This window comes from Salvelinus fontinalis, chromosome 1 (genome assembly GCF_029448725.1).
Source record: "Salvelinus fontinalis isolate EN_2023a chromosome 1, ASM2944872v1, whole genome shotgun sequence".
NCBI classification, from domain to species: Eukaryota; Metazoa; Chordata; class Actinopteri; order Salmoniformes; family Salmonidae; genus Salvelinus; species Salvelinus fontinalis.
This window is the reverse complement of record NC_074665.1, coordinates 76426641-76440623: the sequence shown is the minus strand read 5'-3', so window position 1 is coordinate 76440623 and position 13983 is coordinate 76426641. Positions and strand designations below refer to the sequence as shown.

The 13983-nt window shown below is 39.7% G+C and overlaps 1 protein-coding gene across 3 annotated transcripts in view; it reads right to left on the bottom strand.

The window, feature by feature from the left end:
- Window positions 1–13983, bottom strand: part of LOC129862202 (brain-specific angiogenesis inhibitor 1-associated protein 2-like protein 1) — a 65692-nt gene that overhangs the window by 42857 nt on the left and 8852 nt on the right. For all 3 annotated transcript variants that reach the window (XM_055933627.1, XM_055933636.1, XM_055933644.1), the window contains one exon: window positions 13166–13252. In XM_055933627.1, the coding sequence (XP_055789602.1) occupies window positions 13166–13252 (87 nt within the window). The remainder of the gene's footprint in view (window positions 1–13165; window positions 13253–13983) is intronic.

Sequence of the window (13983 nt, the reverse complement as noted above, 5' to 3'; positions counted from 1 at the left end):
GCCTTTAAACAGCTTGGAAAATTCCAGAAAATGATGTCATGGCTTTAGAAGCTTCTGATAGGCTAATTGACATAATTTGAGTCAATTGGAGGTGTACCTGTGGATTTCAAGGCCTACCTTCAAACTCAGTGCCTCTTTGTTTGACATCATGGGAAAATCAAAAGAATTCAGCCAAAAATTGTAGACCTCCACAAGTCTGGTTCATCCTTGGGAGCAATTTCCAAATGCCTGAAGGTACCACGTTCATCTGTACAAACAATAGTACGCACGTTTAAACACCATAGGACCACATGGCCGTCATACCGCTCAGGAAGGAGACACATTCATTCTCCTAGAGATAAACGTACTTTGGTGCGAAAAGTGCAAATCAATCCCAGAACAACAGCAAAGGACCTTGTGAAGATGCTGGAGGAAACAGGTACAAAAGTATCTATATCCACAGTAAAATGAGTCCTATATCGACATAACCTGAAAGGCCGTGGACAAGGAAGAAGCCACTGCTCCAAAACCACCATAAAAAAAGCCAGACTACGGTTTGCAACTGCACATGGGTACAAAGATCATACTTTCAGAAAATGTCCCCTGGTCTGATGAAACAAAAATAGAACTGTTTGGCCATAATGACCATCGTTATGTTTGGAGGAAAAAAGGGGAGGCTTGCAAGCCAAAGAACACCATCCCAACGGTAAGGCACAGGGGTGGCAGCATCATGTTGTGGGGGTACTTTGCTGTAGGAGGAACTGGTGCACTTCACAAAATAGATGGCATCATGAGGCAGGACAATTATGTGGATATATTGAAGCAACATCTCAAGACATCAGTCAGGAAGTTAAAGCTTAGTTACAAATGGGCCTTCCAAATGGACAATGACCCCAAGCATACTTACAAAGTTGTGGCAAAATGGCCTAAGGACAACAAAGTCAACGTATTGGAGTGGCCATCACAAAGCCCTGACCTCCATCCTATAGAAAATGTGTGGGCAGAACTGAAAAAGCGTGTGCGAGCAAGGAGGCCTCCAAACCTGACTCAGTTACACCAGCTCTGTCAGGAGGAATGGGCCAAAAGTCACCCAATTTATTGTGGGAAGCTTGTGGAAGGCTACCTGAAATGTTTGACCCAAGGTAATCAAGTTAAAGGCAATGCTACCAAATACTAATTGCGTGTATGTAAACGTCTGACCCACTGGGAATGTGATGAAAGAAAAACCATCTGAAACAAATCATTCTATCAACTATTATTCTGACATTTCACATTCTTAAAATAGAGTGGTTATCCTAACTAACCCAAGACAGGGAATTTTTACTATGATTAAATGTCAGGAATTGTGAGAAACGGATTTTAATTGTATTTGGCTAAGGTGTATGTAAACTTCCGAATCCAACTGTAACTGCATTTACCTTTTTTTTAACTAACTTTTTTGGCTCATCACACACGCTGCTGCTGCTGTTTATTATCTGTCACTTTATTCCTAGTTATATGTGCATATCTACCTCAATTACTTCGTACCCCTGCACATTGACTCGGTACTGGTACCCTGTGTATATAGCCAAGTTATCGTTACTCATTGTGTATTTCAGTATTATGTGTTTTAGTTTTCTATTATTTCTCTATTTTCTTCCTCTGCATTGTTGGGAAGGGCCCGTAAGTACACATTTCACTGTTAGTCGACACCTGTTGTTTAAGAAGCATGTGACAAATATAATTGAATTACATTTTACACAGACACACACACACACTAATGAATCTGTCATTCGTCCTAGACACAGGTTGTTATTCCCTCTCTTGGTGCTGACTCACCACCCATTATGTTGAAGTGCTGCTGGAGACATTAAGGTGACCCATTTTCCCAGATTTTTATGATCCATTAAGTTGCTTCTTATGCTTGTCACCATCCTCCATAATGGACTGCTGGGTGGAAAAGGCCAACAAATGGCTTCATCTGTGTTCATGTCACACATACATTATCCTTATAGTGGCTGTTATCCACAGAAAATGGATAACACACACACACAGTAGACATAATAGAATAAGTTAGTCATGGACAGTAATGTCCTCTTTACAATCCTTCAGACAACCCACCCATGGAGGGAATGAGTTTAGAGACTCTGACTTTAGAAACGGGATAAAAATGCTGACAAAACTAATTGACAATGACATAGGAAGAAACAATGAAATACAGAATTTCATAATTCGGCACTTGCTAATCGATGTGTCACGAGGTGGGTAGGGGAGGAGTTTGCCAGAAGGATGTATCACCTAATATGTTCTATAGCAGATGTCTATGTGTTGTACAGTGCAGTACAAGCTTAACTACATGAACAGAGACAGAATGCAATATGGAATTGTATTAAATTGTTTGGGGTATGTCCTTTGAAGATTAGCTTAATGGCATGGTAAAAAAAAGTCTGGAGAAAGCAAGTATGTGGGGCAAGGAAGGGTGTGTGGGGTTAGGGAGGTCATGGGATTGTTTGGTGAGTGAAAGGAGTGTGATAGATCAGAAATCCTGAGGCACCATGGGTGAATGAGCAGCCAATGGCCCTGGCTGTCTCTTGACTCCCTACCATACTCCCTAGGAAGTGTTCACTTTCTCACTTGTCTTTCTGAAGTGTGAAATCCATCTCATAGATTTAAACGTTTTGGATAGATTGGTGAAAAGATTGATTACAAGGACGGCAGAAGGGTGCGGCAGGTGCGGCCACACCCCCTGGTTTGCTCACTTTTAAAGTTTATGTAAATAAGTGAAATCTAGACACTAACTGTAGGCCTATAACCACAAACATGTAGCCGTATATCATATTAACTCCTGCAGAATTAAGTATTTTGTGCAGTAAAATTGAACAGAAAATGTACCTTTTGTCTCAGTAACAGGAGTGGAGAAACTAATATTTAATTCAGCATCTCTTGGGAGAATGTGAATGCGCGGTTAGGGATCGCAATCCTTTTCAGTGATTGACACTGAAACATAGAAGCTGACAGTATTTCAACCACATAAATGCATCCAAGACACACTGAAATCTAATCAGAAAAATAATTTCACAGCTTTTCGTTTCCTTAAAACTGGTCAAACTGATGTAATTTGGACATTTTGCACGGGAAGGATCTTGCATTTTCTCCCCGGCCCCTAAACGTCCTCACTCCACAAGAAAGAAGAATGAAAGAGAACTTTACTGATGACAGATTGATGCATTCATTCTATCGTTTTATTACATTGATCTAGTGAGCACCACTTTAGGCAGGCAAGATGTTATGACAGAAGAGAAGCTGCATGTATCTTATTATAGACAAGTTGACAAAAAAATAGCCTATCATTTAAATGCCCGAAATTAAAACCAGAAAAAAAAGGTGAAAAAAATATGTTAATTCATGTCACATCATTTACATTTAAGTCATTTAGCAGACGCTCTTATCCAGAGCGACTTACAAATTGTGATCACCAGTTATGTAAAGTACTTAAGTAAAATGAATAGTACTATACTTTACTATTTATATTTTTGACAACTTTTACTTTGAAATTCACTACATTCCTAAAGAAAAGACACTTTTTACTCCATACATTTTCCTTGACACCCAAAAGTACTCATTACATTGTTGAATGCTTAGCAGGACAGGGAACTGGTCCAATTCACGCACTTATCAAGAGAAAATCCCTGGCCATCCCTACTGCATCTGATCTGGCGGACTCACTAAACACACATGCTTAGTTTGTAAGTTATGTCTGAGTGTTGGAGTGTGCCCCTGGCTATCTGTACATTTTAAAAACAAGAAAACCGTGCCATCTGATGTGCTTAATATAAGAAATATTACATTATTTTTTACTTTTGATACTTAAGTATATTTAAAACCAAATAGTTTTAGACTTTCTCAAGTAGTATTTTACTGGATGACTTTCAATTTGACTTGAGACATTTTCTATTAATGTAACTTTACTTTAACTCAGGTATGAAAATTGGGTACTCTTTCCACCACTGGTGGTCCCTCCAAGGGAGGTAGAAAGAGAAGGATGCATTTTCTAAGTATTCAAACAGGACCAATGTGTCCATCCTGAGAACAACACATTCCTAGAGAGTTCGTGTGAGATGGAGAGAGAGAGAAGCAGGGCCATATTTTTGCCCACTTTGGGGAAAATGTTTGGGATCCCTGACACTCACACTGACACCATGTCCTAGGAGGGTTGATGAATTGTCTCCCACACAGCTGATGGATGGACGGCAGTGCAGTGGGATGCAACCTAAGCATTCCTATCACACACCATCAACTCTCAGGTTAGAAATTCAACATAGCCTCAAAAAACACTACGTCACCTTCAGTAAAATCTGTTCCGTTCCGAACCAAAAAGCTGTCACCAACTTACTAGACTCACTATCAGAATGAAAAAGCCAACGCACCTCCTACTGAGTTCCTCTTGTCCTCACTCAAATAAGAAATAGTCTACATTTCTGGACGTAATTACCATTTTTCTCAGAGTGACAGCTCGGGTTCAGTATTGTTGTAACTACTTTGCTGGAGGTTTTGACAAACAGCTTGTGAAGAAAAGGTGGAAGGGCAGGGAGCACACCATTCTTCAGTACGGTTCCGGCCTTGATAACTTGCCTATTTCTTGTGATGTTGCCGTGGTACAGTAATGCGATCCCATAGAGACCAGTGTAAATGTTGTTTTTCCCAATAGAGGAAATCGATTATTAGAAGCCAGCTAGCACTATGAATAGTAAACACACAATTTGACATTCTACAAGCACAACACTGATGGGGGACTAATATGAGATTATTGTGATCATGCTAATTCATCATTTCCCTCACCAGAATCATAAATACATACTTAGGGCCTAGACTAGTTTTCCCTGGAAAAAACAAATGTTCCTACACATACTATGAACCAGTTAGAGATACTTTATGATAGCTATCCCTAAAGTAGTATTGCATGTAAAGTACAGTGCCTTCAGAAAGTATTAATACCCCTTGACTTATTCCACATTGTGTTGTTGCAGCCTAAATTTAAAATGTATTAAATAAAAATGTTGTTTCGCACCCATGTACACACAATACCCCATAATGACATTATGAAAATATGTTTTGAGAAATGTTTACAAATGTATTAAAAATGAAATACAGAAATATCTCATTTACATAAGTATTCACACCCGAGTAAATACTTTGAAGAAGCACCTTTGGCAGCGATTACAGATGTGAGTCTTTCTGGGTAAGTCTCTAAGAGCTTTCCACATCTGGATTGTGCAACATTTTCCCATTATTATTTTCAAAATTCTTCAAGCTCTGTCACATTGGTTGTTGATCATTACTAAACAACCATTTTCAGGTCTTGCCATAGATTTAAGTAGATTTAACTCAAAACTGTATACTCGGCCACATTCACTATCTTCTTGGCAAGCAACTCCAGTGTAGATTTGGCCTTCTGTTTTAGGTTATTGTCCTGCTGAAAGGTGAATTATTCTCCCAGTATCTGGAGGAAAACAGACTAAACCAGGTTTCCTCTAGGATTGTGCATGTGCTTAGCTCCATTCCGTTAATTTTTTTATCCCGAAAAACTCTCCAGTCCTTAACGATTACAAGCATACCCATAACATGATGTAGCCACCAATATGCTTGAAAATATGGAGAGTGGTACTCAGTAATGTGTTGTGTTGGATTTGCCCCAAACATACATTTTGTATTCAGGACGAAAAGTTAATTGCTTTGATTTTTTTTGTTGCGGTATTACTTTAGTGCCTTGTTGCAAACAGGAGGCCTGCTTTGAAATATTTGTATTCTGTACAGGCTTTCTTCTTTTCACTGTGTCAATTATGTTAGTATTGTGGAGTAACTACAATGTTGTTGATCCATCCTCAGTTTTCTCCTATCACAGCCATTAAACTCTGTAATTGTTTTAAAGTCAACATTAGCCTCAGGGTGAAATCCTTGAGCGGTTTCCGTCCTCTCAGCAACTGAGTTAAGAAGGATGCCTGTATCTTTGTAGTGACTGGGTGTATTGATACTCCACCCAAAGTGTAATTAATAACTAATTAATAAAGGTTAAATAAAAAATTGAATAAAAACTTCACCATGCTCAAAGGGATATTCAATGTCTGCTTTTCTTTGTACCCATCCACAAATAGGTGCCCATTTTTGTATTTTGTTTAGTATTTTTTTTTTTATGTTTTAGTGGGTTGATCAGCTTTAATATTGCAGATAGATTGTAGCTTCCATCACTGTTATTGTCTGCATCATTTCCAATATCCCATATATTTTTGGGTAAATATACAGTATATATACACTGAGTGTGTATGATGAGTGTGCAAAGCTGTCATCAAGGCAAAGGGTGAATCTCAAATATATTTTAATTTGTTTAACACTTTTTTGGATACAACATGATTCCATGTGTCATTTCAGAGTTTTGATGTCTTCACTATTATTCTACAATGTATAAAATAGTATAAATAAATAAAGCCCCTGTAATGAGTAGGTGTGTCCAAACTTTTGACTGGTACTATACTTATCTTTACAAAATATATTTTCCACTAACCGTACCACTCCTCCCCTAATTGGAGTAAAATAATGAACAATAACACTTAGGCTTCTACTTCCAGCTGAAACATACTCTATACATTTTACAGTCACAATAATAATGAACATAATAACCTGATTATTATTTGACCATGCTTGTCATTTATGAACATCTTGGCTCTCTCTAATTCTCTCCTTCTTTCTCTCTCGCGGAGGACCTGAGCCATAGGACCATACTTCAGGACTACCGGGCATGATGACTCCTTGCTGTCCCCAGTCCACCTGGCCTTGCTGCTGTTCCAGTTTCAACTGTTCTGCCTGCGGTTATGGAACCCCTACCTGTCCCAGACCTGCTGTTTTCAACTCTTAATGATCGGCTATGAAAAGCCAACTGACATTTATTCCTGATTATTATTTGACCATGCTTGTCATTTATGAACACTTTGAACATCTTGGCCATGTTCTGTTATAATCTCCACCTGGCACAGCCAGAAGAGGACTGGCCACCCCTCATAGCCTGGTTCCTCTCTAGGTTTCGGCCTTTCTAGGGAGTTTTTCCTAGCCACCGTGCTTCTACACCTGCATTGCTTGCTTTTTGGGGTTTTAGGCTGGGTTTCTGTACAGCACTTCGAGATATTAGCTGATGTACGAAGGGCTATATAAAATAAACTTGATTGATTGATTGACAATCTATTTTACAATAGTTATATTTTCTTTGTATTCTAGTCGGGTCCTTCCTCTACCCTTCTTTGCAAGGCATTGGACAACCTCCCTGGTCTTTGTGGTTGAATCTGTGTTTGAAATTTACTACTGAGGGACATTACAGATCATTTTATGTGTGGGGTACAAAGATGAAGTAGTCGTTCAAAAATCATGTTAAACACTATTATTGCACACAGAGTGAGTCCATGCAACTTATAATGTGACATTTCAGCTTTTCATTTTTAATTAATTTGTAAACATTTATAAAAACAATTCGACTTTGACATGATGGGGTATTGTGTGTAGGCCAGTGACATAAAATCACAATTTAATCCATTTTAAAAATCAGGCTGTAATGCAACAAAATGTGGAAAAGGCACTGTATGTGCTCCCTTGTGATGAGACATGGACAGTATGTTTCTCACAACAATCAGGTCTTTCCATGACACTGAATACCAGGAAGGAGGCTGGCCATCTGGGCTCCTTCACAGTTTCTTTCTGACCCTGTTGTTTGCAGAGCCAGGTCATTCTAATGCTCAATTCCCTTGAGCCAAAATGAAATCAATAGAGCCACTAATTCATTTGAGTTGGAATTGAGTCATGGACTGTACTTTTCAATTGTATGAAATTCTCCTATTGAAATGAGGGAGGTTGGCGTGACACAAAAGTTAATAGGACTACATAAATAGATGTCAGATTTTCTGTTTAAAGTTATTTCCTACAGATTTCACACATCTAAAACATCTGAAAGCCCAGCAGTTTTCTTTGAAGTGAAAACACTCACGAATGTATCTTAGCGGTTAGCAGTCAATGACTTCCTTATCAAAAAATGCCAAGTCGCATTAAGGGATAAGCTGATTGTTCTATCTGTTAACAACTGTCACGCTCGTTGATGGAAGAATCAGACCAAGGTGCAGCGTGGTAAGCGTAGATCATTTATTTTGATGAACACAAAAAACACACACTGAAACATGAGGTTTGGTCTACTGAGGGCACACTGAGACGAGGTTTGGTGTACTGAGGGCACACTGAGACATGAGGTTTGGTGTACTGAGGGCACACTGAGACATGAGGTTTGGTGTACTGAGGGCACACAGACATGAGGTTTGGTCTCTGATTGCACACAGACATGAGGTTTGGTCTACTGAGGGCACACAGAGACATGAGGTTTGGTCTCTGAGGGCACACAGAGACATGAGGTTTGGTCTCTGAGGGCACACAGACATGAGGTTTGGTCTCTGAGGGCACACAGACATGAGGTTTGGTCTCTGAGGGCACACAGACATGAGGTTTGGTCTAGTGAGGTCACAGAGACATGAGGTTTGGTCTACTGAGGGCACACAGAGACATGCGATTTGGTCTACTGAGGTCACAGGGACATGAGGTTTGGTCTACTGAGGTCATAGGGACATGAGGTTTGGTCTACTGAGGTCACAGGGACATGAGGTTTGGTCTGAGGGCACACTGAGACATGAGGTTTGGTCTACTGAGGTCACAGGGACATGAGGTTTGGTCTACTGAGGTCACAGGGACATGAGGTTTGGTCTACTGAGGGCACACTGTCTTGTTTTACATCATGGAGCATGAACATGTTCCGAACAACAATAAATAAAATCGAACAAGGGGTCACACTCAAAATGTTGTTCATCAAACTCCAGCAATTTCAGCGTCTACATCTTGACAACAACAAAATCTTTACTCTGGCCCCTGAGAGGGGAAGAGGAGAGAAGGGTAGCAGATGGAGGGAAAGATAGATGTAATGGTGGGAATAGTGTCCTCTTCTGTCAGTCTGTTTGTTCAATGTGTTTGCTGCCCTGCTCTGTAACGCGTGAGAGAATTCACACCGTCTCGCTGACTGAGGCCAGTCTCGCTGACTGAGGCCAGTCTCGCTGACTGAGGCCAGTCTCGCTGACTGAGGCCAGTCTCGCTGACTGAGGCCAGTCTGAGCAGCAGAGGAGGAACTATAGAAATAGAGTAGGAACAGCTCCAGACTTAATTAGAATTCCTCAAATGGACATTCCCCATTCTAAACCAATGTTCTGGACGCATTTGGTGATCCATTTTGTAACGTTAGATTCAGTTGGCTGGAAACACAAACTGATCTGCCACCAGGCAATTAAAGTTCTATAGCACTACAGAATAAACATAATTATCATGAAAAATACCTTATATTTGTTAATGTTCTGTGGATAACAGCCACTATAAGGATAATGTATGTGTGACATGAACACAGATTAAGCCATTTGTTGGCCTTATCCATCCAGCAGTCCATCATGGCGGATGGTGACAAACATAAGAAGCTACCTAATGGATCATAAAAATCTGGGAAAATGGGTCACCTTAATGTCTCCAGCAGCACTTCAACATAATGGGTGGTGAGTCAGCACCAAGAGAGGGAATAACAACCTGTGTCTAGGACGAATGACAGATTCATTACAGTGTATGCATGTATGTATGTATGTATGTATGTATGTATGTATGTATGTATGTATGTATGTATGTACAGTTGAATTCGGGAAGTTTACAAACACTTAGGTTGGAGTCATTAAAACTCGTTTTTCAACCACTCCACAAATTTCTTGTTAACAAACTATAGTCTTGGCAAGTCGGTTAGGACATCTACTTTGTGCATGACACAAGTAATTTTTTCAACAATTGTTTACAGACAGATTATTTCACTTACAATTCAATGTATCACAATTCCAGTGGGTCAGAAGTTTACATACGCTAAATTGACTGTGCCTTTAAATAGCTTGGAAAATTACAGAAAATTATGTCATGGCTTCCGAAGCTTCTGATAGGCTAATTGACATAATTTGAGTCAATAGGAGGTGTACCTGTGGATGTATTTCAAGGCCTACCTTCAAACTCTGTGCCCCTTCGCTTGACATCATGGGAAAATCAAAAGAAATCAGCCAAGACCTCAGAAAAAGAAATAGTAGACCTCCACTGGTTCATCCTTGGGAGCAATTTCCAAACGCCTGAAGGTACCAAGTTCATCTGTACAAACAACAGTACGCAAGTTTAAACACCATGGGACCACGCAGCCGTCATACTGCTCTGGAAGAAGACGCGTTCTGTCTCCTAGAGATGATCGTACTTTGGTGCGAAAAGTGCAAATCAATCCCAGAACAACAGCAAAGAACCTTGTGAAGATGCTGGAGGAAATAGGTACAAAAGTATCTATATCCACAGTAAAAGGAGTCCTATATCGACATACCCTGAAAGGCCGCTCACATGGAAGAAGCCACTGCTCAAAAACCGCCATAAAAAGCCAGACTACGGTTCACAACTGCACATGGAGACAAATATCGTACTTTTTGGAGAAATGTCCTCTGGCCTTATGAAACAAAAATATATAAAGACCATCGTTATGTTTGGAGGAAAAAGGGGGATGCTTGCAAGCCAAAGAACACCACCCCAACCGTGAAGCACAGGGGTGGCAGCATCATGTTGTGGGGGTGCTTTGCTGCAGGAGAGACTGGTGCACTTCACAAAATAGATGGCATCATGAAGAAGGACAATTATGTGGATATATTGAAGCAACATCTCAAGACATCAGTCAGGAAATTAAAGCTTGGTCGCACATGGGTCTTCCAAATGGACAATGACCCCAAGCATACTTACAAAGTTGTGGCAAAATGGCTTAAGGACAACAAAGTCAAGGTATTGGAGTGGCCATCACAAATCCCTGACCTCAATCCTATAGAAAATTTGTGGGCAGACCTGAAAAAACGTATGCGTGCAAGGAGGCCTACAAACCTGACTCAGTTACACCAGCTCTGTCAGGAGGAATGGGCCAAAATTCACCCAACTTATTGTGGGAAGCTTGTGGAAAGCTACCCAAAACATTTGACCCAAGTTAAACAATTTAACCTGTTGAGGCTGGGGGCGCTGTTGTCGCTATTTATGCTAATCGTGTAATTTTTGAAACGGCTTCCCACAAAATTCTTGATCGTACAATATGCATATTATTATTATTATTGGATAGAAAACAGTCTATAGTTTCTATAGGAGTTGACATTTTGTCTCTAAGTGGAACAGAACCCATTCTACAGCAATTTCCCTGACATGGAGTCAGATTTCAGAAATGTTGGCCCCTGATCTGGAGTCAGTTAAAAGGCCACAGTTATTGCTATGAGTATACGGACACTGCTTACGTCTTCCCCTGGATGCCTTTACGTGATGACGATTTGAATGGGGTCGATTGCGCGTTCACAGGCACTACAAATTAAAAAACCCTGTAGCTAGGAACTCTTTTCTTGCTGCGTTATGCGCCTGGAGGACATCGACCCGCACTTGTTCCAAGCATTAGTGGAGGGAGTAATATTACTCTGGTCATGTTTCTACTCGTTATAGGAGTTAAAAACATCATAAGGTAGTTAATTTAAAGCGTTTTATAGCAATTTATATCCGTTTAGTGCGATTTTGGGACATTTATTTCTGAAACGCTGTGAATTGCTGGGCACGCTTCCAGTTCATCCCGAACGCAGTTGCCATTTCCACATGGCAAGAGGACAGCTTTCCACCAAAAGACGATTAGACCCAAGAAAGGATCCTTTGCCCAAGATACTGATGGAAGAACAGCTCAAAGTAGGACATTTTTATTATGATAAATCGTGTTTCTGTCGAAAAATGTTAGTGGCTTAGGACGCCATGTTTTTTGACGTAGCTTCGCTTGGCGCAAACTGTATTGAAAAGTAAGGATAATTTAAAAAATGTAATTCCGCGATTGTATTAAGAATTAAATTGTCTATCAATCCCTGTCCACCCTATATTTTTTTGTCACGTTTATGAGTATTTATGTATAAGAGTAGATCACTGTCTAATATGGCGCACGGACATTTTCTCACCAGCTGGGCTACATTTCACATTGTCTAACCATGATTTTGGTGGCTAAATATGCACATTTTCGATCAAACTCTATATGGATTGTGTAATATGATGTTACAGGAGTGTCATCTGAAGAATTCTGAGAAGGTTAGTGAAAAAATTAATATATTTTGGCGATGTTGACGTTATCGCTCACTTTGGCTAGAATCAATGCTGGGCTGCTATGTGCTATGTGCTATGCTAATATAACGATTTATTGTGTTTTCGCTGTAAGACACTTAGAAAATCTGAAATATTGTCTGTATTCACAGGATCTGTGTCTTTCGATTAGTGTATGCTGTGTATTTTTACGAAATGTTTGATGATTAGTAAGTAGGTAAACACGTTGCTCTATGTAGTTATTCTAGTCCATTTGTGACGGTGGGTGCAATTGTAACCTATGCCATCTACCTGAAATATGCACATTTTTCTAACAAAACCTATCCCATTCCATAAATATGTTATCAGACTGTCATCTGATGAGTTTTTTTCTTGGTTAGGGGCTATAAATATCTTAGTTTAGCCGAATTGGTGATAGCTACTGGTGTTGGTGGACAAATAAAAGATGGTGGATTATGCTAATGTGTTTTTAGGTAATAGATTTACATCTTTACATATTGTGTCTTCCCTGTAAAACATTTTAAAAATCGGACATGTTGGCTGGATTCACAAGATCTGTGTCTTTCATTAGCTGTATTGGACTTTAATGTGTGAAAGTTAAATATTTAAAAAAAAATTTTTTTTTGAATTTCGCGGCTCTGCCTTTTCAGTGGGGGTGGGGGGGGAGTGCCGCTAGCGGCACCCTCAGCCTAGACAGGTTAAAGGCAATGCTGACAAATACTAATTGAGTTTATGTAAACTTCTGACCCCCTGGGAATGTGATAAAAGAAATAAAAGCTGAAATAAATAATTCTCTCTACTATTATTCTGACATTTCACATTCTTAAAATAAAAAGTTGTAATCCTAACTGACCTAAAACAGGGAATTTTTACTAGGATTAAATGTCAGGAATTGTGAAAAACTGAGTTTAAATGTATTTGGCTAAGGTATATGTAAACTTCCGACTTCAACTGTATGTGTGTGTGTACTTACCCAATTCTCTGGAGACAGGGGACACGGAAGCAGTCTCTCCTATCTTTGACACAGCATCAAAGTACGCCTTCCCAGCAAGAGTCATCACTGTGAGGAGACAAACAAACACAATCAAATGAATGGATCTCCTCAATCTCTACATGATACCATATTCAGCCCCTTGCACCAGTCGTGGCTAAGTGTCTGAAACCAGAGTGTAAAAGTAAGCTTGTTACTGTATCATGTGAGACATCTAATTAACTTTTGTCCAGAAATTGGGACAATAAATCACATTTTGTTCATATAACCCTTGTTTATAACAACATTTGTCACAAAGTGACAGTAACCAGTAACCTCTTCACAGATTGCCTTGACTAAATCCCCAAACACTCACACTTGTCTTTTCCTACTAGCACTGACTTTTCTGATAACTTACTACGACTGTGATATGTGATTGTCTCCCCTAGCTAACTGAAGATTAATGCATTAACTGTGATATGTGGTTGTCTCACCTAGCTACCTGAAGACGAATGCACTAACTGTGATATGTGGTTGTCTCACCTAGCTACCTGAAGATGAATGCACTAACTGTGATATGTGGTTGTCTCACCTAGCTACCTGAAGATGAATGAACTAACTGTGATATGTGACTGTCTCCCCTAGCTATCTGAAGATGAATAGACGAATAACTGTGATATGGGGTTGTCTCACCTAGCTATCTGAAGATGAATAGACAAATAACTGTGATATGTGGTTGTCTCACCTAGCTATCTGAAGATGAATGAACTAACTGTGATATGTGATTGTCCCCTAGCTATCTGAAGATGAATGCATTAACT